We start from the raw sequence: 24,876 nt of genomic DNA, 5'->3' as shown, positions 1-24,876 counted from the left end.
AATTTTTCATGGGAGTTATGTTCCTCATTCTAAGGAGGAATGAAGTATCCACAAATGTTCATCCTTCTTGATTTTCTTCTGTTTTCCATAATGTGAGACAGGATTTCTCTGTGTAGCCCTGGCTATCCTGGAACTCACTTTGTACACCAGGCTAGCCTCGAACTCTGAAATCTGCCTGCCTCTGCTTCCCAAGTGCTGGGATTAAAGGCGTGCGCCACCACCGTCTGGCCGATTTTTTGTTTGTTTGTTTTGAAAAATGAAAACTAAAACAAACCAGCAAGATTACTGTCGACAACCAGTCGCTTCTGTGAAGCTACATTTTCTTACGCTTCTCGTTTGCTCAATCACATTAGTATTTCTTGTCCAAAACTAAACTACATTTAACTTCACTGTAAAAATCTGGGCCTTAAATTATTTAAGTACTAATCACTTTAAGAAAAAAATTAGACTAGGGGGGAAAAAAAACGTTAAATTCCACTGGATATGCACAAGATCCAAGTTTACAAATATTAGCTCAACTCCAAACAAGCTCTGCATTCAGCAAGAAATTTTAGTTTTTAAATTTCCTAGCGCACTGAAATCAATGGTAATCTATGTAACTTCTGTGAAAATGGAGGCTTCGGAAAAGGAATGACCCCTGAGATGCACACACACACACACACACACACACACACACAGAGAGAGAGAGAGAGAGAGAGAGAGAGAGACAGAGACAGAGACAGAGAGACACAGAGACAGAGCAAAGTGTCAAAGGTATGGCCCCAAATAGCTATGTAAATGAAGTAACAATAGATAAATAAACAGTAACAATTTGTACTGTGTAGAAATCCACCAATAACTGCTGTTCCTTCACTATTTCTACCACATAAGACGTAACAAATTTCTTCCCTGAGGTAGATTTTCCAAGGCAGGAGTATTCCCAAGGGTAGGCTCTCTCCTCTTGAAAAGTTTAAACACCAGGAAATCTTCTGAGCCTTGATGGCCATCTCTGAACTCTATACACACTCACATCAACTGGAGGTCATCAGCCAATACCTTCTTGGGCCTTCTCAGCTGGGGCTGTCACCATGGAAGCCTGCATCCCATTACAGCCACTAAAGTGAGTGGTGGGCAGGTGTGCTCTCCCAGGGGATATTAGTTTCCCAAATCACGTCATGGGTGTCTAACTTAGGGAAGACCACATTTCTAAGGTGCTATTGTAAGAAATGGGTCTGATCTAACAGTACTGAGTAAGGAATACAGAGAAACACACTGGCCCGTGGTCACGCCACTCGGAGTAAAGACAGGATCCCCCAAAGGCTACCCTGAACGGTGGTGCTCACTCAGATGGCCATGCACATGCAGCCTCACTCTTTAACAATAATTCCTATTCCTTATTTTATCATCATCATCTTAGCTAAGAAAAAGAAACAGAAAAGGTCAAAGTTATACAGAAGACTTTGGCAACTTAAAGTCTGGGCTCTAACACCTGCACTCAAACAGCTGTTTGCCTTGGGGGGAAAAAAAAAACACAGCAAAAGTATCTACCACTTGGGACATGATTAAGGTCTTCTAGCGGTGGCAAGGGAAAGAAATGTTGCTAAGGAATGAGAAAATAAGCAAGTAAATGAAGTATGTTCATTCACCAAGGGAATTTTCTGTATCGAGCTACCTTTAAAAGCAAAGGCTGGGTTTGGGCAAAATCACACCAACAGTGAGCAAGATGTCTTGGATCTAAATGACATATCTCAGTGGGGCTAAGCTCCTAGGGCCAGGTGACAGTCCTTCACATCTGACAATGTCATGGTGGTATATAATAGTCTATCAGTCATCCAAAAAGGCTCCGCTACCAATTAGGAGTCCCTTCCCTGTTGGGTATGACTTCCTGAGAATTAAGCACACACTGAACACAGGAAGCCAGTAGGCAATAATGATCTTAACATATTAATAAAGGTCATCTTCAGCTCGCAGGTTATGCCCAAAACAGACACTGCAAGTTGAAAACATAGGCCAAAAATTTCTTTAGTTTTCATTTGTGTATATATGTGTGCCCACATGAGTGTGTATGTGTGTGTGTATATACAAATATATACACACAAATATATATATATATATATTGTGCTTATGCATGCACACACACATACATGTAATTTAAAACATTTAAAAGACATATGTAACTGGAAAATGCTGACAATGACCTACAAGGAGCTCAGCCATGACATCTGCCCCTGGAGCCCTAATATGATGAGTCACCAAGGAAGGTAGCCTGCATGTAGGAAGGACCTTCATCTAAAACGATACCTAGGTCAGGATGATGTTTATTAAGACCAGGCAGCAACTGCAAGCTCCACGCTGGATTCAAATAGACTGACACCAAGGTCTCCTTGCCTCTTGCAAATCAAATGAAGCTCACTAGCTCCACCACCTCTCGATCCAGAGGACCCTTTGGGTTCTCCTTTTCATCTCACAGCTTCTCAAGGCAGAGCCATTATTGGGGATGCCCTCGATGCTTCCCAACCGCATGGAGAGCTGGGGCTTCGGCTGTGAGCTTTTTTCCTACTTCATCCCACCTTAATGATCATGGCGGCACGCGTTCTCATCCCAAGCTGCAGCAGAAGGCTGACAGCTAAATTATATTTCTTTGACTACCACTGTAAGTCCTTAGGGATTGGAAAATTCGATCCACTGCAGGGCGGACTATAAATAGCCACCTTCCCTTCCTGCCACCTCCAGTATGAAACTAGCAACTAAGAAAAAGCACTCCGTAACCCTGCGTAAGCGAGCCTTGCATAGCTGTGAGGCAGAGGGAAGGATGGGGACATTTGAGACAGGAAAGCCCAAGAGGTCACTGAACTTTCCTGGATGAATGGTGGTGGTGGTGGTGGTGGTGGTGATAAGGATGATGATGATGATGATAATGGTGATGGTGGTGATGGTCATGGCGATGATGATGATGATGGCAAGGAGGGCGAGGGAGGGGTACCTAGGAGACTCACCCTATTAGATTTGGTTTACGTTTTCACAAAGACCCAAGCTTAAAGCCTGTTTCTGGACACTTCCTAGGTACATGGTTTTGGCCAAGTGATCCACCATCCTCTCTACATCTCAGTTCTCGAACCAAGAAAAACAACGTGGTCTCCATGAACCACCTGAAGATTAATTAGATTAACCATGAAGAAGGGCAACACAATAGAAGGGGGGTTCTTGGTCTTTTGCACTGTTGACATTAGAGTCTAGAAAGCTGTCGTAGAGAACGCATGTGTAAAATATTAAACAGCAATTCTGGCCTCCTTCTACCAGATGCTCCAGCACCTTCCAAGGCTGGGGTAGTCACAAACGCCTAGAAGGAACAAGGCAATTGGGCCCTGTAAAGGTTTAAAAGGAATGGCCCCCACAGACTCTTGTGTTTGAATGCTTGGTTCATAGGGCGTGGCACTATTAGGAGGTATGGCCTTGTTGGAGTGGGTGTGGCTTTGTTGGAGAAGGAAGTGTGGCACTGTGGGGGCGGGCTTTGAGATGATACATGCTCAAGCTACATCTAGTGTGACACACGGTGTCGGTGTCTCCTGTTGCCTGCAGATCCAGATGTAAAACTCTTGGCTCCACCAGCACCATGTCTGCCTGCATGCTGCCGTGTTTCCCACCTTAATGATAATGGACTGAACCTCTGAACTGCAAGCCAACCCAATTATAAGAGTTGCCTTGGTCATGGTGTCTGTTCACAGCAGGTAAACCCTAAGACAACCAGGGAGAGTAGATTTAAGTGAGACACCCATAGGAGGTCTCGGAGCTGTCCTAGCTGAACAGTGGTGATGAGGGTGGAAACTAAGGAAGAGTTAAGGACAGAGGGTATTTGGAGATACGTACACCCTATTAGATTTGGGGGCTGGCTTACAGGTTCAGAGGTTCGGTCCATTATCATCAAGGCAGGAAGCATGGCAGCATCCAGGCAGGCATGGTGCTGGAGAGAGTTTTATATCTTCATCTGGAAGCTGCTAGTGGAAGAATGGCTTCCTGGCAGCTAGGACCTGGATATTAAAGCCCATGACCACCATGACACACCTACTCTAACAAGACCACACCCACTCTAACATGGCCACACCTACTCCAACAAGGTCACACCTCAAAATAGTGCCACTCCCTGGGCCAAGCAAATACAAACCATCACACTGGTGCTCCACACTAAGTTTTATCTCTGTTTTGATTCGTTTATTTGTCCAGCCCCACAGGAGCTGAGCACAACCTATACCACTAAACTAGATCCCCAATGTTCCTCAAACAAGCAATCAAGTCCCAGTCACTTCCTGAGGCCCACAAGGCCAACTTCACAACCTGGCCTCCAGACCACCCCCCAGCTCTCAACTCCCCAACACAATACAGCCTGAAGCTTCCACTGCCAGATCCAGACTGTGTTGGTTCAAGTCCTGCCCCCCATACCTACTACCTCATTTATTTAACCCCTTTGTGTCTTGGTTTCCCCAACTGCAAAGTGAGATATCAGTACCTGCCTCAAAGCTCTATTGTAAATATTTCGGCTCATTTAAAAATGTTGTTTTAATGGACAAGATCACATTTACTGTGTATGATTTAAAATATGTATAAGTTGTGCTAAACTGAGCTAACCAGGACATGTTTGCCTGACATATTTTTGTGGGAAGAACACTTTAAAAATGTGCTCCATTACTTTCAAGAATACAGTGCAGATTTTTATGCACACAGGTGCATTGCACCTGTACACGGGTGCACCTGCATACAAACATACAATGAAACAATGTAGCATGTTGTTATTAACTATATTTGGTAGACAACTGGTGGGTTCATATCTCTGATACAAAATGTATAATTATAACTACATCAGCATTTAGAACAGGGACAGTTCTGCAGATAACAGGAGGTGACTGCTCACTGGTCCAAGGAGGGAACCTCAGTGGAGAAGATGCCCCTATAAGATCCAGCTATAAGGCATTTTCTTAATTAGTGATTGACGGGGAGCACCCAGTTCATTATGGGTGGGTCTATCTCTGGGCTGGTGGCCCGGCATTCTATTAGAAAGCAGGTTGAGCAAGGCAGGGGAAGCAAGCCAGTAAACCACACCCCTCCATGGCCTGTGGATCAGCTCCTACCTCCAGGTTCCTGCTCTCCTTGAGTTCCTGTCCTGACTTCCTTTGATGATGAATAGCAATGTGGAAGTATAAACCCACTTCTGTTTGGTCATGGTGTTTCATGACAGCAACAGAAACCCCTAAGACAGTGAGCTGGTCCCAAATTTCCAAACATCTTTGTCCATCCAGGAAATGGGTCAGGGATCAAGGACAACCAAGAACAGCTAGGCCTCTATAAGTGCAGCTGCTGGGGCATTTATTTTTACTTAAAAATCAAGTATAAGGGTCACTCTTCAAAGCTTTGCACCTGTCTCTTGACTCCTCTTTATAGCTTAGACTCCAAAGTACCTGTGAAGCCATTTTTCTCAACTTTGTAGGTACTTCTGTGCAACTCAGACTTCTTCAATCAATCCTACCTAATCTTTTTTTATATATATATATATATATAATATGCTTGTTTTGACTTTTGCTTTAGTTAGGGTCTTGCTACTTAACCTGCACTGCAACTCAAGATCCTCCAGTCTTAGTCTTCAGAACTTTAGGTGTTCACACCACAGATGGCTTCTCTCCACACACTTGGATTGCTGTCGCCAATCAAGATCACAACCACATGGGCTGGGGAGAAAATTGACTCTGGCAAAGCTTGTCTTCTAACCTCCACAGGTGTGTATGCAGGTGCGCTTGAGCTTGCATCCCACTTAACAACAACAAGAAGTTCACAGCCTTTTGTATCAAAAAAGATGCTACAAAACAAAGCTAGAGTGCCCGAAATAGAGAAATAGCTCTTGACCAATGAGCCTAAGTGTTTCAGTTCTGCATTCTGTCGGATTTGGGTGGTCAGATGGGGGTGGTGACTGCACAACCCTGTGAATGTACTTAATATCGTGCCTGCTTAAATATGGTCAACATGGTCAATTCTGTGCAGTATTGTATTATGATTTACAAATTTCTGTAAAAACCAGGATAGCTGCGTGTAGGAAAGGGAAGAAGATAGCAGTCACAGTATAGGGAAGAAACCACTCATGAAAGGCAACAGAAAAGCAGGGGGGCTTCTATCCTTCCCCCACACACACACACATACACCCTCACCCCCGCAGCAGTCCAATCTGAAAGTTGTTTCAAGACAGAAAGCAGTGTGCGGAGCAGGAGCAGTGCAGACAGACCCAGAATTCCTCTGTGGCATAATCTTCACCTGAATTAAGATCTCTGGTTGCAGACACAGCCCAAGAATAAGCTACTAACAAAGTTACCCAAAGCCCATGTTCTCAGAGAACCAATTTGGCCAGAGTCCTAACATCGCTTGGTGCTTTTTTACTCTCAACACCCCAAATTCATGCCAAACTGGGCTCAAGGAGAGGAACTCTGACAGTGTCTATCCTGCCCGAGGACAGCTATAGAGACAGTGACCGGGAAGGATGGCATATCGGACAGACTTGGTCAGAACCAGAAGCGGTCACACGGGTGACCAAGGCCGGCTGCTGGCTCCTCTGATTTGGCCAACCACGCCATGCATGTTTTCTCATCCTTACTTCATTGGGTGTGTTCAGTTGTCCCGTTCTGTCTTTACTGATATAGGGCATACGTCATAAGAAGTAAGCCTGTCATGAGTTGCTAAGAAATTAAAAAGGACAAAACTGTCCCGTCAGGTATGAGAGAAGTACAGTTTTGGTGAGAGCCATTATCACCCACAGATCCTTACGGAGGCAAGTGTCTGGGGTGTCTTCCTTGAGGAAAGAGGGTGTGGACACTCTCTCTCTCTCTCTCTCTCTCTCTCTCTCTCTCTNTGTGTGTGTGTGTGTGTGTGTGTGTGTGTGTTCCACCTTCCCAGGCTCATGCCTAGAGTATTCTGAATGTGGAATTGAGTAAAGGAGTGGATCACAGGCTGGTGGCACAGCTGACTTGGGCACAGCTCCAGGGGCAGTGCCATAAAAGCCATTCCAGTCCCTCCCTGACACATTTTGCCTAGAGATGAGCAGATCTAAGCCCCTGTGGACCAGAGGGACACACGGAGGGAGACTTCCTGCACGATTGTGGGAATGAAAGGTCCTTAATCTTAAGAGAAAAAGCCACAGGAAGCCATTCTCTCTCCTCTCCAAGCAGTATACAAAGAGCCTGGCTCTGGCTGCCAGTGGCTACTACCCTGAGATAAATAAGGCCTCTGAAAAGAGCAGGATTATGGATGGCAGAGCAGAGCAAAGAGCTCCTGCAGTTTCTTAATGGCATCACTGGGCTGACAGACCTGACCTGGGAGTATGTTCCCTAAACGGCATATGAGTAGTGAATACGCCAAGTGCAGTTAACAGTCCTGGGGGCAGCTACAGCAATCTGCCATCATGCTTAAGTATCAAGACATACAATTAGAGACTGGCTAACTCAGACCCCAAAACTGGATGACACGGCCAACTGTGGCCTGTAAGCAGGAGACTGGGGAACTAGGTGGGGGAAAACGGAATCCATCCACAGACTACACACAGAGAAACTGGAAGGCAGATGCATCCTCTTTCAGAGGTAGGGTTCTGATTTATCTCAGATTAGAAATAGTGCAGTATTTGTCAGCTCCACCCTTTTGTTTGGGAAGGGACACTCTAGGTCACACCCAACACTTAAAGGACGTTAGCTGAAAGGCAAAATAAAGAGCTTCTGACCACTTAGATATTTATGTAAACTGATAGAGCAGAATCCTGTCGTGCACACATCATTAGAACAGGAAACTACTTGCAGGTCGTGGTGGTGCATGCAGGCCCAAGTTATTTGGGAGGTTGAGGCAGGAGGATCGCTTTGGCTTTTGAGTCCCAAGGCCGGCCTGAGCATCAAGATCCAAAATGTAATTAAAACAAAGTGAGGCCGGTGCACTGAAATAGAATCATATTAAGAGGTGTAACTCCAGACCTAAGAAAACAAATACAGAGACAGACTCAAGTCAGATCCCAGCCCCTCATCTTCACCGAACACTTTCAGAGAGCATAAAACGAGATTCGAATTAAGTCATTTTCGTGCAACTGTCATGCACAGAAGGATAGAAACACAAAGATCAAGTGTTGCGGTAGAGGAAAAACATCTGTAAAAATTTCCAGTTTACCACCCCATCGTGTATCCTTTCTCCTCCCATGTCGTGGGGAGCTCCTGGCTGGCAGAGATGACCTTGGTACCCTTGGTAAAGAGCACAAGGCAGGGCCTTGGTAAACACGTGTCCAACTGAGCAAATATCGCATCCAGATTCGTACCAAATCGATCTCACTTCTTTTACCTGAACCCTGAAGCACAGGCTTGGGGAGGGGGAGGAGTTCTCTCTACTTTCCTTTTAAATATGTGTTTTATCTCCTTCAGTGTTAAATCGGAGATTAACCTCTAGTAATCATACATAGCTATGGACACAGTTACTCAAACACAGGCTGTGATTGTGGCTATGTGTGCATTACAGGGACCCATCTAGGTCATTTCCATCTCTCCGTCATTGCTTTTGTGTTCAGAGTCTTCAAGTTCCGCTCTCTTTAGTTATTCATAAAACACATAATAGGTGCTTATGAACTGTAGTCACAAACCCCACAGTTCTGTCTTTATTTTTAAACTTAGAAAAAAAAGAAAGAAAGTATCTCATGAAAACAAAATACAAGCAGGTAACAGAGAAAATAATTTTTTAAATTATCTGTGATTGCTTTGCTAAAAGTTAGATCTATCCAGCCACTAGCCTGCTAGATTATCCCTAGTCACTTTTAATATGTATAAACTTTTTTTTTAACAACAGAATTCTATTGTACCCATTTTTATAGGCCTCTAGGTGTCATTCCAAAGACGTTATCACTATCATCTCCATATTAATCAATATTCTTCAGTGTTACCTCCTCCCCACACCCCTGACTGCTCAACTCTTCTCAAGCCTCCTTCTGGAAGGGAAGCCAGGGAAGCTCTCACCCTGGGCTCCATGTGTCATCTTCGATTAACGTTCACTGGAAGCTAAGACATGACTGCAAGGCAGTGCCAAATGCCAGCTTCTCAAGAATCAACAGAAAAGGTGGTACCCTAGGGCCCACAATCACCCCGGAGAGGTCAGCTCCAAGAGCCACTGGACTCATGCATCCTCTAGAGCAGTGGCTCTCAGCCTTCCCCGCACCTCGACCCTTTAACACAGTTCCTCCCACTGTGGTGGCCCACCCCCCACCCCAACCATAAAATGATTTTAGTTGCTACCTCGTAACTGTGATTGTGCTACTGTTATGAATCATAATGTAAATATCTGCTATGCGGGATACCTGATAGGTGACCCCTGAAAACCACTGCTCTAGAGTTAGCAAGGCTAAGTCAGGAACTGGGGGCATCCAGCCCATCAGGACAGTGCTTGCCTTGTAAGCAGGAGGCCATGGGTTAGCTAGCCCCCAGGGTACTGAGAAGCAGGCTTGGAGGGGAGGGGAGGGGAAAAGAAACATGAAAGACAAGCAGGGGATGGAGGGGTGAGCTTAGTGGGGGAGCACTTATCAAGAAAGACCCTGGGTTCGGGTGTTAGACGCAAAATTCATACATAAACACAACTAATGCACCCAGTAAAAACTCTTCAATTCAGACTTCCCTTCATTGGTGATGTCTCAAACTCATGCCAAAATGTGCATATAAAACTAAGGGCTGGGAAGATGTTTTTTCCAAAGAACCTGGGTTGAGTTCCCAACACCCACAGGATATCTCACAACCATCTGTAACTCCAATCCCAAGAGGATCTCATGCCCTCTTCTTGGTCTCTGAAGACACCAGGCATGTTTGTGGTGCACATACATGCCTGCAGACAAAACACCCATACAAGCACATACACACATACACTGTAAATAAATAAGTAAAAAAAAAAAAAAAAAAAAAAAAATCTGCTTGTCTTTGTTTTAAAATACTTGTAGCCAGGCAGTGGTGGCATACGCCTTTAATCCTAGCACTTGGAAGGCAGAGACAGGTGGATCTCTATGAATTCAATGCCAATCTGGTCTACAGAGCAAGTTCTAGGACAGCCAGGGCTACATAATGAGACGCAGTCAAACAGTGCACGTGCCCTCTGCCTGGGAGACAGGAAGCAGAAACATGCCAGAAGCATTCAAGCACCATTTCCACCTGACTTCAGCTGGCTGAAAACCTCTAGTCCCTAGAACCCTGACCAAGCATCACAGAACTGGCTGGATGCCACTCCCACCCAGAGCAGGAAATTTCCCACAGTGTATATGTCCTTCTTCATGGGACCACTGACCCAATGAGCCCTTTCATGTCCCAAGTCCAGATGGACAGCACACCACAGCTTCTTTCAACCAAAAGAAAACATCCCTGAGAGGCCCTTTTCTCCTGGAGAATGGAAGACATAAAGAGCATCCACATTCCCTCTGAAGATGCCGCCTGCCAATAAGTCACATGTGGTAGTGGTGGTGGGGTGGCTTTCCTCACTTAGAGTATTACTGCAACAGTCAGCAGTTGGGCCCTTTGAATTTAGAGTAGACCTAAATGACTATAATAGAATACTAGACAGGTACATTCACCAGCTTCAGTTAGAGCCTGAGCTATAGCCATGCACTGGGAATCAAGAAGAAATCTCTTTAGCAGGGCTAGTGATAAAGCTCAGTTGCTATAGTGCTTACTTAGCATGAAAAAAGCCTTGGGTCTGATCCCTACATAAACTGCCTAGAATCCAGCAGGAGGACTGGAAGTTCAAGGTTATCCTGGGCTCCACATTAAATTAGAAACTAGACCAGGATACAAATAACCCTGAAACAATGTTTCAAGAAAAAAAAAAAATGTGTTTAGCAACCAAGACTTAGGAGTGATGGTGGTAATCAGTTGCACAGTGAGAAGAAATTACAGGAAGGCTCACACAACTAGCATCAGACAAGGAAGGACTGGGGCAGAAAAGACCTCTGTGCACCCGGACATCTCTCCCCTGAAATTCTTTGTATACATCCTGAGTAAGGACAACATTGAAAACACTCAGAAAACGTATGGTCTCTACTGCTGTATCCATTGAGAATCTGCCCTCTGGATGTTTTTATTAAATAACTGAATTTTTTTTTTTTACAGAATATATTGCTTTCTAAATCTAGTTTCTATATATTTAATCTCTAAATTATGCTCTCATTTCCATATTCTACCAACAAGCACAGAGCTCAAAGTAACAGGAAACAGTACAAATATTGCCACCTATAGTCAGAAAGTGAAAGCCAGAGTATCTGTACTGCCACCTGTAAGAGAAACACTGTAACAACAGAAGTCACATTCAGTTCATCCTCGGCACAGGCTTCATTCAATCCCAGTACTGGATTAGTTATTACAGCATGTTCATTTTTCCTTAATGTGGACTGTCAAAAGTTCGCTGTACTCCCAACTAACAAATATTTCAAAGTCAGGTGTGGTGGCACACACACATGCACATTCACGACTGCTACAGACAGAAGCTGAGAGGACGGTAGGCCAGAGGTTCAGGACATACCTCTCTCTACCCCATCTTCAACAAAACAAAACAAAACAAAAACCAGAATGACAAACTCATCGAATCAGACGCCTACAACACCAAATTTGAAACCTTGTGAGATTCTTCCTCCCCGCCCCCCCAGTCTTCCCTCTCAGAGCTACTACACACCAAAAATGCAAACTTTGTTGGACGCTGGTATCACATGATTTAATCTCAGCACTACCTAGGAAGACCAGAGGCCTCTGAGTTCAAGGTCAGCCTGATCTACAAACTGAGTTCCAGGGCAGCCAGGGCCACACAGAGAAACCCTGGCTCGAAAACGAAACAAAACAAAATTAAGGACAACAAAATCTGTTTAGCTTTATCTTTTAACACAAAGGGGGAACAAATGTTTTAAAGGTAAAGCAACATGCTTTCATTCTGTCACATAGAGCCATTTAAATTTGGGGTTGGTTTTTCCCAAGGCAGTGGATCCAACCCAGGGCCTCAGGCATCACCTGGTTTTATTATGCTATTTGAAACACCACACAGGGCAGAAGGGTGATTAAGTGAGTCATGGATGAACACGGGTTCTTCTAATTTAACAGGAAGTCACATGTATTGTTGCAATAATGTTACATTCTAAAATGATTCATAACTTTAAGCAGGTTTAAAAGGCATGTAATTCCTATGCAAACCACTCTGCCAGTTTACAGCAAAGAACTCAATGCATTTCATCCTCCATTGACAGAAGTTTCTTCCTTGAACACATTCTTTTTTTTTTTTTCTTTTGAACACACAGTAAGCCTATAGAAGTGCCCCAGATTCCTGAAACCAACTTTCTGATACCCGCTCCCCCGTAATAACAGTACCCACTGTCTCAGGGATGCCCTAGACCACAAGATATCTGTGTTCTCCTTGGCAGCTAAAGAAACTGCTATCATCTCAGGGTTTCCATTTTGCTACTGTTCTCAGTCCTTGCAACAAATTATTTTTTTCCTCCAGTTAAGACAACTGCTTTTTTCCATAATAACATTAATTCAAGCTTCCTGGAAAATAAAACAATGTACAATAGTGCTGGAGAGATGGCTCAACGCTTAAGAGCACTGACTGCTCTTCTGAAGGTCTTGAGTTCAAATCCCAGCAACCACATGGTGACTCACAACTATCCGTGATGAGATCTGATGCCCTCTTTTGGGGCATCTGGAGACAGCTACAGTGTAGTTACATATAATAAATAAACAAAACAAACAAACAAACAACAATATACTATAAAGAAAAAGCCAAAGTTACTACGTAGCCTAGCTGGCTTCCAGCTTGCCAGTCTCCTACTCACTGACAAAAGGGAGACTACTAGAGGCTCACAAGTGGGAGAGGGTTTGTCTCACAGGCCCTGGCTTCTTAGCTCTAGCATAAAACAAACAAACAGCAACAACAAAGTGTTTTTGTTTTGTTTTGGTTTGGTTTGGTTTTTCGAGACAGGGTTTCTCTGTATAGCCCTGGCTGTCCTGGAACTCACTTTGTAGACCAGGCTGGCCTCGAACTCAGAAATCCGCCTGCCTCTGCCTCCTGAGTGCTGGGATTAAAGGCGTGCGCCACCACGCCCGGCAACAACAAAGTTTTTAAATGGCACTGTAAAGCCAAATCTCTCTTTTAGTTTCTCAATGTTTAGCGAGTGTGCAGCAGACAATTCACCCAGTGGTGCCGCCCTCACCACCTAGGAGGACGGCAACCCTGACACAGCACTAAGGGAGGACGCTGCTGGGAATACAGTCTGGAAGTGCCCACACCTTAGGACACAAACACTGTAAACCCGGCTCAACCCAAACCTGACCGCCTTCCACAGCTGCCAGGATGAGCTTACAGCTGGCTGTTTGAGAGGCACCACAGAGGCTCTGATCTCTCCTCCACGGATGCCCATCAAAGACTGTTTCTCTCCCTCTAACCCTTGCTCAGATACAGATGCAGAAACTGGTCTACAAAGTGCTAACCTGGAGCTGCAAGCTCTGTGGGGAAACATTTGCTTTGCTTAACACACAAAGCCTCGAGTTCAAGCCCAAACAAACGTCCTGACATACAAGAGGAGGAAAGTTCCTTTACTACACATTCTGAAGCTGACCTAAAGCTTAGAGTAAGTCACAAGGGTTTTCTAATTAATAAAACTCATCAGCTCCAAAACAACCTTGTTTCATATCTTAACATCTATGAAATAAAGACACTTCCTAAAATTGACAGCATGTCTTACTTGGACATACATCAGTATTGGTTTGGGGCATAGAAAATAATAATGCATCTTAAGATGGCCACACCCTTAAGATGAAACCAATATGCTATCTACAGCCAAGATGCCCTTAAGTGTTCATTAGCAAGCTTATACTTTTACACAAGTCAGTAGAGATCTCTAAGGAAATAGAAAAGAGCTCAGACTGTGGCAACGGCAGACACTGCCACACACAGGAGAGGCACACACAGCTACTCTCAGTTGCCTGGTGAGAGTATCACCATTTTTCATGAACCCTCCCAAACTTACACACAGTATGGGGACCACACTAATGAGAGCTAGTAGGCCATTTGAGTCAGTGAGGGTTTGAATGCAACCCATGATGTATAGCTCATTCTCACTATCATGAATAATCTAGCTGTGAGAGCCTTTCAAGACGCTTTGGAGAAAAGGGAGATCTTCCTTTAAGAAGTAGGGCTCTGGGACCAAGCAGGCCCACTCACCCCCTGAATATTATTCACGCGGTTCATTTAAGCACTCTTTAGCTTCCATTCCTCCGCCAGAAATAACAGCACACCCTCGGGTCTCTAATGAAGCATAAGCTAGATGGCATATGCTTAAGGCTTAGGACTCGATGCGTATCCTTGTTTGTATGGAATGAGAGATACATTCCAAGTTCCATCTCAAGCCATCACCTCATCTAGCCACCAAAAAAATTATGTTAAGTGACAAATCCCATCATTTTGTTTCTTTGGAGTTGTGGGTGCTTGTTTCCTGGTTTGTCTGTTGGCATTTAGTCCAGGCTGGCCTCAAGCTCACCGTCCCTCCCTCGGCGTCCTAAGTGCTGGGATACCATACCACAGCTAATCCTTTCAAAAGGCTGTCATTCAAACTCTTGATATATTATCCAATAGAAACTCCCCTCCCCCAAAGAAGTTATCTGTCTCAGGTGTAATGAAAAATTTCAAGAGAGTAACACTAGTATTCCTGAGTAAACCATGCCAGCACGGACTACAGATGGCCATAATTAAATACAAACAAGAAAAAGGTTCTTCAAGGACCCAAGCCAGTTACAGAAACTCGTCCAAACTGTTCTGACTCAAACCCAGATCTGACCCTCGGCCATGAATAAGAACCGCTGTTCATTACCTAACCCCTTCGGCACCCAAACTCCTTTGATGGAGCCTTTGATTTTGGTTCCTGAAACAGACAAGATTTGATTCAGAGGGAATATGAATTCTAAATCACCCAAAGAAATTCAGCTGCAATGCCTGGCAAAAAATAAAGTAGCCTGTGTGCCCACGGGAGCAAAACCTACATCTCCATCATTCTCACTCCGTACACTAGCCAGACCTCAGGCTGATGACCCCAAGCAGCGGAGTCCTGGCTCTGCCATCCTGCTATGTTCCAGATTAGCACCGTGTTAATAGCAGGACAGAGCTCACCGGCGCTTTATAAGATGGAGCATGAGTCAGTCCGTTCCAAATACAAAATGCTTTCTGCCATCATCAAATATAAACACAAGTCTACTTACAAGAGAACCCTGGGTACTCCTGGGTACCCTCCACTTGCCGAGAGGTTTACAAGTGGATTCCTCTCCGCAGCTAAACAAGCACCTTCATGTCATTCTTGCAGCCCACTGGAACACCCTATTTAACACAACTTGACAAGCCTGAGGTGTTTGGGCAGTCCACTTCCAGAGCCTGGTAATGATGCCCATTTGTTTGCTTACAGACTAATTCCGGAGACACGACAAACCAATTACATTTAATAATTTGATATTAATATGATACAAAGGCATTCTGTCTGTCTTCAAAGGGCCCCCTGAACAGTAAGAGACCTCCCACACCAAACAGATACAGTAAAAATATGGAGGCATTCATTTTCCTATTGGTAAGAGAAAAATTAAAAAGGTAGGTGAGGCTTATTTTGTATCCTGTATGATGTGTGTAACTAAACGGTACCATCAATAGCAAGGCAAGGCACAGATAAATTGTGTTTGCCTCACTCCTTGCTCTTCCCTGTACAGTCCCTCTGGTAACAGGCAGGAGGGAAGCATCACAGGCAAGCCCCCTCACACTCCACACACTTCACACACTCCGGTTGGTGTCTGTGCTCTTCCATTTTCACACCCCACACCAGTCAAGAGCAACAGTGAGTCTCCAAGGCGGAAAGTGGTAAGATGCGCCCTGAGGTGAATTCTGACACCACTGGCTTCCATCGTAAACAAAGCATGGATGGACGCACAACCGTGGCAGAAAAGATTCCTTTATGCGGATGCAATTTCCAAAACAGTCTCAAAAATGTTTCTTTCAAGGAGCTTTTAAAAATAATCACGTTATTTTTAAAAAATTAAAGAGAACCTAAGATGAAACACAGCTGTATTCATCTCCCTTGATACCTCACCCAGGAAGCCCTTTGTTTAGGAATGGCAGAATCTCAGCACCCTCCAAGAGATCTGACTGCCCCGCCAGCACCAGATAAGCAGCTAGGAGGCGAATCCCCTAGGTAAACAAAACAATTCTACTTTCACCCTTCTCCAGGTAACTGCACACACACACACACACACACACACACACACACAATTTATTCTACACAACCATGGCAAATAATCAAAAACACATCACACATTACTCGCATTGTGATCATTCTTTGATCACAAGCAGCCCAGTAAGCCTATCTAGCACTATCAAAAAATAAAATCAACCCCTACACGCCCTGCCTTCCACAAGATACCCGTTTCATTCCACATTTAGGTAGAATACACACACACACACACACACACACACACACACGCACACACGCACACACACACACACACACACACACACACCATACCACTAGGGAAGCTGCCGAAAGCAAAGCCATAACGTGAGGAGCCTGTCTCAGATAATAGACTCTCTTTAAACCCCACCCCCATCACCAGAGAAAGAGGGAACCTCAGAAAGAAAGGAGGGAGGGTAAGAAAGAGAAATCGAGAAAGCCCAAATTTCCAGACATCCACTTTTCATGAAATGCACAACCAGGATAGGAAATACCTCCCTGCTGAGTAATGCTTCATGGGTTGTAAATTCACCTCTCGAAAGGGGAGCCAGACCTGGGCGCGCACCCCGCCAGATGGCGAACCACTCCTACCTGCTCCATCCAGCCTGCCTGTCACTCCGCGCCCGCGACAGGCCTCCCACCCCCCTTTTTGGCAGAGCAACACACCAATAAGAGTCGAGAATGGCTGGTCGAGTGAGGGCTGAGCAGTGATTTAGCAGGATCGTTTCAAAAGGGGGAGTGGGGACCGCGATGAGCGAGTGAGGTTTTTAAAAACAAAGCCCTCTCCAGTCAAACCGACCGTTTGGGGGGTGTGGCTTATTTCATTCGTTTATTAATAAAAGAGATCAATGGAGCTTTCTTCTCTCCACCCACCCCAGAGATGCCGGGCTTTGAATCCTCTGTACAGGAGAGAAATGGCAGGGCTGCAAGCTTCCCCTAAGTTTCCTGCAGCACCTGCCTCCTCCCCAGATCACCTCCACACACCAAAATAGGAGACTCTGGAACGCACAATCCCAGCTCCAGACTTTGCAAGACCCAGGGGCGGCCGCACGCAACTCTCCGGGTGTCCCTTACTCTCGCCGGGATCTGCACACATCCGCTACTGAGCGCCCATTAGCAAGAAAAGTCCCAGGGGGAGGAGACACCACTAGGTTCCTCAGCAGCCCCCAGATCGCCTGCACCACGCAAAGACCCCTGCAGCTACCTAGACGTGACACACGTCACGGACTCCGGGCTGCAGGATCGTGGTCCAGAAAAGTTGCCCAACAGCCTCGAGAGACGCAGCTTGCAGAGGAAAGAGACCCGCGGGGCAGCGGCGCACGCGGCCTCCGCCCACCCCGAGAGCCCCGGCTGGAGAAGCGCACCTCCGGGGTGAAGAGGGAGGACCAAACCACCCACCGCCCGGGACCGCTTGGGGTCACCCGGAATCCCGGAGCCCCGGCTGGCAGGGGACGCTCACAGTGGAGTGGGCCCCGTCCCCTCCGCACAGCGCTCTGGGCAGGAACTCACCTCCTCTTCCGAAAGTCCGTAGACAGGCTCCCCAAGCCCGGTCGCCATGGAGCCGGCGCCCCGCGCGGGGTCCTGGACGCTGCGACGGGCTGAAGTGCGTCGCGGAGCCGCGACCCTCTGTCCTTCTGCGCCGCCCGGCGGGGAAGGGCCGGCAGGTGAGGCTGCACCCGGCCGCGGCGCCGCTTCCTCCCGGAAGGCTGCGGGGACGCGCGGACTGGCGGCTCCCGAGAACGCGCCGAACGGCGACTGGCCCGGAGCTCTCCCCGCTCTGCGCTGAGCCCGCCGGGCTCCCGCCCCCGACGATGGCTCTCCCGGCCTCCCCAAGCCCGCTCGGCGATCCCCGGGACCCGCGCGCCCGCCCCTCGCCTGCTCCGCCCGGCCGGCTCTCCCCGCCCCGCCTGCGCCGCCCGGCGCCCACGGGGACCCTCCCGCTCGCCGGGGCGGGCACTCGCGCCCCCCAAGCCAATCACAGGCCGGGCTGGGGGGCGGGCCGCGGGGGTGGTGGTGTTTCGCCCCACGCCCACCCCACCCCCGCGCCTCCTGGGTCACCCGGCGCAGAGCACTGAGCTGGGGCGCGCCCTGGCGGGCTGGGCCTGCCGGGCTGACCCTCCTCTTGCCGGGCTTCTCTCTGCCTTGGGACCCGGTGAACTGAACCTTGGGGGACCATGAAGACCCCGTAAAACAACAACAAAGCCACTATGTCCGTTTTTATATCTCTCTCTCTCTCTCTTTTTTCTTCCTAACCCAGAGTCTCCAGGAGCTCTAAAAGAGAGCGGCGATGCTTGTTTCTAGACCCCCTTTAAATTCTTGGCAGCTATGGCAGGCCAGACTTGGCTAACAGCTTCAGCTCGCCCAAGAGATTTTCCTGACAGGGCGGCCAGCCTAGGAGAGGCTGCCCCGGTGTGGCCGTGAGTCGCCATTGCTGGTGTCAACTCTACTGGGAACAAAACCAACTCCGCGCCCGCGCTGAGTACACACCCACCCACTTGAAACCCGGCTGCCTGGTTCTTTGATAAAAGCTCGTTTTTTGTGAGGCACAACGTGAAATACCAAATTCAAGTTTAAGTTTGTCCTTTACATATGCAAACGATGGAGATGTCTTATTAGCCACCGTAGGAATCTTCCCACGTCCCAGATAGGGAGTTTCTCTAGCAAGCCCTTCATTTAATCCTTCGATGTTCAGGAACGCAGGAGGCTTCCTTAAATAAGAGAAATTCGTCACTCCTAGAAGTCTTTCCTAGGAGCCGGGCGTGGTGGTGCGTGCCTTTAATTCCAGCACTGGGGAGGCAGAGACAAGATCTTTGTGAGTTCGAGGAACAGCTAGGTCTGCATAGTAAAGTCAGGACAGCCATAGCTGTAAAGAAAGACACTATCTCAAAAAACAAAAAGGAAGGCCGTCTGTTCCTTAAATGTAAGTGTTGGGTGCAGTGGTAAATTAGAAAAGAAAACAGGAAGAACATTTTGTTTGCCTTCAAATAGAAAGCACGAGAGTGTCTAGTACTGTCTGGGTGGTTAGGATTTTCACAAAATCAACTGATTCAGCTTGTCTGTCCCAGCTTAATGACCAAGTACCTGCTGTGCACCTGCAAATCAAAACGAAGGATGTTGCACCAGCCCCAAACTTGAGCCCTCTCTTTCCTCCATTGCAATGTGTCCCAATGTAATGACTTTGCTTTGAAGTCAGCCCCAATGGAATCAACACACTGCTCAGAAGCCGAGGAGGGAATTCAAAGCCATTAAGACCATACAGTGCTTAGGAACTGGAGATGGTGGAAAGAGGGAGACAGGGAAGGAGGCAGAGGGATGAAGCAGGGAGGGAGGGAGGAGAGGGAGAGGACTGCTCCTAAGTACGGCAGAGAAAGTTTATTATATATATATGTGGGAGAGCATAGCCAAAGGCAGGGACATCTGGGAGAGTCCAGAGTGGACATGACCTTGAGAGAGGGGAAGAGAGAGAGAGGAGAGCAGCTTCTAGTCAAGAGAGTCAGCCAGGGTCATGAGAGTAGATGAGAAGACCAGGTAACCAAATGGCTGGAGGGAAGGGCAGTTGGGAGAAGGGAAGCTGAATCCCCCAGGGCTAGAAAACTTTAGGGTAAGGAGTAGTGTGTGCCAGCCACACCCTGTAGCAGATAGGGACTGAGGAATGCTGGGAGAACCTGACCCTGCTCGACTTTGGTATGTTACCTCAGCCATTTGTCCTGGGTTTGGGTCCTAACAGGAGCCCCAAGATCCCTACTGAGAAATAAAAATTGTGAAAGAACACTTCTTAGACTAATGCTTTCCTGGGCTTTTTTAATGCCAAGAATTTTCAATTTTCCAAACCTAGATTATTTATCTTTTTAATAAAAGGTACACATACACACACACACACACACACACACATTTTTGATGCCCTTCTAAGTGCCCATGTACCTATCTATGACCCACATAAATGGGAGTCGTTGCTTTTAAACATATGCAATCAGGCCTTTGTCAAATTTGCAGTTTACTTTGGGTTATGAGGCAAGGGGAACGGCGTGATGGACTCTAAATTTCCTGAAAGGAAACTGTGTTAGGGGAGGCTCTAGAGATGGTTCATTATGGAGCCCCATCCTCCTGCTAATGCCTGAAACTCCAGATCCAAGGGATCTAACGAGCTCTTCTGTCTTCACACGTGTGTGTCCACTCTTGCAGACATACATATAAATAAAACAAATTTTAAGAAAAAGTATCATTCTCATCCTAGAGATGAGGCTGACTTAAACAACTCTTCTCTCCAAACTGAAACACTCTTTCCCAGAGGGAGGCTCCTCAGGCTGCCTCAGACAGCAGTAAATTGCTAAAGGGAAGGCCAACAGTGCCTGGAAGTTGGGCAGGGAGCTCCAGGGATGTCACCTTCTGATAGCATAGACGGGCTTTTCCAGGGTGCAGCTGATTTTGAGTCACCGGAGCTCCTTTGAGTAATCTTAATAAATTCACCGGTTCCCTAAGCTCCATCAGAGGTACTGTTTCACTGTGTCCTAGCGGAGATGAAGACGCATCTGTTCATCTCTCCCCCGGAAAAGTCATCCAGCAGACACAGTCATCCAGACACTGTAGAGGGGTGTCAGACTGTCGCATGAAATCCCTCATGATCCTGCTCTCTCCCCATTCTCATCACAGCCCTGTGCCACCTGCAGTCTGGGCCATGCCCTGGACAGTCACTGAGGGGCAGATATTAGAAGTGAGGCACGATTGGGATCAAAATAGTGCACGCATGGATTACATTCCCAAAGAACCAGCAAACATTTACATGGAGCTATACATGGGAAATTTGCCATATGTCACTTATGACGGACAGTTTATGAAATTATGATCTGTAACATCGTTCAATGGCCTCTGTGAACAGGCTCAAACAGAACATTTATTTTCTATATGGATCTATAAAGGAAACCGTACTGTCTTCTAAGGAAGTGCTAAGTAAAAACATTGTGGATGACCAAAACTGTTTTACTTGATTGTGATTTGCTGTTGTTGTTGTTGTTGTTACTTTGGTTACCCAGAGATATAGAGCATTTAGTCATAAAAGAACCCATTTAAAATTGTCATCTGAGTACCAGTTTTTCCCCCAACAATGGTCTTGTACACTTGATGCACATTAAGGGGCATCTGGAGAGCTTTAAAAATGGACCAAAGGGCGGGTTGTTCTCACAGGGTCGGCAGAGGAGGGCGGGTATCAGTGGTTACCATAGCAGCCCAGGTGACCCTCACGTGCAAGTTAACTTGAGGCCTGTATCCTAAGCCATCAGCTCCCAGACTGCTACACAGAGAAGCACCTGAGGCCCCACCAACCCAGGCATGTAATTAATCCGGGGGGGGGGCATGTGGGGTTGCTTTTTCTCCAGATGATTCTGAAACACAGCAAGGGTTAATGATCCCTGGACTGGAGTTTTATTTTTGCATTTGTACATTTTGACAGCTTTCATTCCCTTTTCATTCACTTGAGAAGAAACTATATGTTAAAAACACTCAGAGATCTTTTGTAGACTAAGCTAGGATGTGAGCATCAGCGTTGCCCAGGGATCTCAGGTTGTTATGGGCAGGGCTGGTGGGCAAGGATAGCTATGAGAAACTACCCAGCATTATTGACTAAAACAATCAGTTCTTTCCCATCAGTTTAATGTCTCTTCAGAAACCAGGCAGTCACTTGTGGCTTCTCTTCTGAGAGCTGTTGCATTTTGTCTTTTGACATTTTTAGATGGAATAGCCAAGGTTGTTTGGCGGGTGATCTTCGCTGGGATCATCAAAAATGAAGACCAAGCAAGAACAAGCTTCAACTATGAAGGGTAATCACAAACAGGCAATGAGTTAAGACTGAGCTGCTGATTCGCAGGCTATTGAGTTGTCTGGTAGAATTCTGTGAGTCTAAGTCCCATCTGGGAAAACCACCGTGTAGAATAATATATGCTACCACAAGTTTACACGGCTTTATCAGTTAATGCTGATTTCCCCCAGTGGCTATGTTTCCCAGGAAGACATGTGGAAATGGCTACAGACTTGGAGAAGCTGGTGACACACTGGGGCTTAGCAACATTCCTCGAGTGACAGAAAGATCTCGAAAAATTAAGCTGTTTGTGATCATATGAAAAAATAACTATCATCCGGTTTTGTTTTTTATGGAGACACATGCCTTTTTCTTTTTCTAATTAGATATTTTCTTTATTTACATTTCAAATGTTATCCCCTTTCCTAGTTTCCCCTCCAAAAATCCCCTAACCTCTCCCCCTTCTCCCTGCTCCCCAACCCACCCACTCCCACTTCCTGGCTCTGGAATTACCCTATACTGGGGTATAGAACCTCCACAGGACCAAGGGCCTCTCCTCCCATTGATGAGCAATTAGGCCATCCTCTGCTATATATGCATCTAGAGTCATGAGTCTCTCCGAGTGTTTTCTTTGATTGGTGGTTTAGTCCCAGGGAGCTCTGAAGGTACTGGTTAGTTCATATTGTTGTTCCTCCTAGGGGGCTGCAAACCCTTTCAGCTCCTTTGGTACTTTCTCTAGCTCCTCCATTGGGGACCCTGTGCTCCGTCTAATGGATGACTGTGAGCATCCTCTTCTGTATTTGCCAGGTACTGGTAGAGCCTCTCAGGCAACAGCTATATCAGTCTCCTGTCAGCAAGCTCTTGTTGGCGTCTGCAATAGTGTCTGGGTTTGGTGGTTGTTTATGGGATGGATCCCCAGGTGGGGCAGTGTCTGGATGGTCATGCCTTCAGTCTCTGCTCCGAACTTTGTCTCTGTAATTCCTTTATAGTTACAGAAGTAGATAACAATGCATGACTTGCAGATAACTACTTTTGTATAAAAGTAGCTAAGGCTTTATGAGGTTTTAGGAAATACATTTTGAAGATCTGTGTAAATTTTTTATGAAGCCCTTCAGAATTACATTTTGAAGACACATGGAGTCTGGCACTCTAAAAATAATAAAATACCAAGACTTAGATGTATGATTATTTGTTCAACTGAGAAAACATCTGCCTTCTGACTGACTGCGTGAGTGACTTCCTCCTTCAAATTCATCATTCCTAAGATACATAACCTGCCCCACATTACTGTGTACTCTTCTTCTTTTTTGAGAGTTTGTATTAAGTGTAGACCCAACAAGCAGCTGAAAGAGTCAGATGCAGATGTTTGCACCCAGCCAATGGACAGAAGCAGCTGACCCCTGTTGTTGAATTAGGGAAGGCTGAAAGAATCTGAGAAGGGCGATCCTGTAGGAGGGCCAGCCGTCTCAATTAATCTGGACCCCCAAGATCTCTCAAACACTGGAACACCAACCAGGCAGCATACACCAGCTGATATGAGGCCCCCAACACACACACAGTAGAAGACTACCCAGTCTGTGTTCATTCAGAGAAGATGCACCTAACCCTCAAGAGACTGGAGGTCCCAGGGAGTTTAGAGGTCAGGTGGGAAGGGAAATGGGGGGGCATCCACATGGAGATGGGGTGGGGTAGGGAGGAGGGGTGGGATGTGGAGCAGTTGGAGGGTGGATGGGGGTTCGGGGAATGGAATATGGAGTGTAAAAACTAAATTTAAAAAAAAAAAAGGGTGTTCATCTCATTGCCTTCTTACTGGGTATTTTCCCTTCTGATTGACACGCCAGTCTGCACTTCTATTCTTTTGCAGGCTGCACTTGACACTTTACATGTGCCTAAGGCTATAAGTCAGAGTTACATCCCTGCTTCTGAGAAATACAAAAAAAAAAAAAAAAAAAAAAAGTCTAAAACACAGGGGTTTGTTTTTATTGTTTGTTTGGTTCTGTTGTAGTTTTTCGACGTCAAGGTTTCTTTGTGTCATTCTGGCTGTCCTGGAACTCAGGGTGTAGACTAGGCTGGTTTTGAACCAGAAATCCACCAACCTCTGCCTCCCAAGTGGCAGGATTAAAGGTGTGTGCTACCACGCCTGGCTATTTGTAGGTTTTGGAGATGTGCCTTGCTGCCTCTGAACTCACAGAGATCCACCTGCCATTGACCCTAAGTGCCAGGATCAAATGCATGTGCCGCCATGCCTAGGTAAAACACTGTTGTTGGGTTATGCTTTGTTTTAATTTTTTTTTAATTCCTTATATGGTATTGATATTAAGTTTCATTCTGAATTATATTTGTGATGATGAATAATTAAACCTGGAACCACACAAGAGAAAGGCAAGAGAGTTACACTCCCAGCTCTGCTTCCCTCCTCCCCACTGACCCACCCTCTCTAACAACAACATCGGACGCTATTATTATACAGTGTTTAAAGCTTTGCCAATACAGTTGTCAGCGCTTTTCTGCGTTTAGGCTCCTTATTGCCTTTTATATGTTCCTTGAGGGTCATCTTTTCCAGAAGTTTGTCCTTTTAAACTACTTTGTAAAGAATCAAGAGAGATAAATAAACCCTGAGCTTCATTCATCTGAAAACATCTACCCCTAGCCCTTCCTTGACCGAGGATGAGATGATGAAGGTGGCGAGCCCTGTGGAATGTGTCTCGGTCTCAGCAGGTTGGAGCTATGCCTCTCAGTCAAGCTCCCGCTGTTGAAGACGAAATGCTCAGCTCTTGGGCTAGCTAGGTTGCCGTATCTGCTTTCAGGATCTCGGTGTTCCAAACTCTCT

At 46.2% G+C, this 24,876-nt stretch overlaps 1 protein-coding gene across 3 annotated transcripts in view; it reads right to left on the bottom strand.

Moving 5' to 3' along the window:
* Nedd4l (NEDD4 like E3 ubiquitin protein ligase) overlaps positions 1 to 18,099 on the bottom strand; it is a 320,649-nt gene extending 302,550 nt beyond the window's left edge. The window contains exon 1 of one of the 3 annotated variants that reach the window (XM_021214590.2): positions 17,765 to 18,099. In XM_021214590.2, the coding sequence (XP_021070249.1) occupies positions 17,765 to 17,812 (48 nt within the window). In that variant the 5' untranslated portion in view covers positions 17,813 to 18,099. The remainder of the gene's footprint in view (positions 1 to 17,764) is intronic. The other 2 variants (XM_029547160.1, XM_029547162.1) reach the window with 2 other exon arrangements.
* Positions 18,100 to 24,876: the final 6,777 nt, after the last annotated feature.

Source organism: Mus pahari, chromosome 15 (genome assembly GCF_900095145.1).
Source record: "Mus pahari chromosome 15, PAHARI_EIJ_v1.1, whole genome shotgun sequence".
Classification (NCBI taxonomy): Eukaryota; Metazoa; Chordata; class Mammalia; order Rodentia; family Muridae; genus Mus; species Mus pahari.
This window is presented reverse-complemented; position numbering and strand designations above follow the sequence as displayed.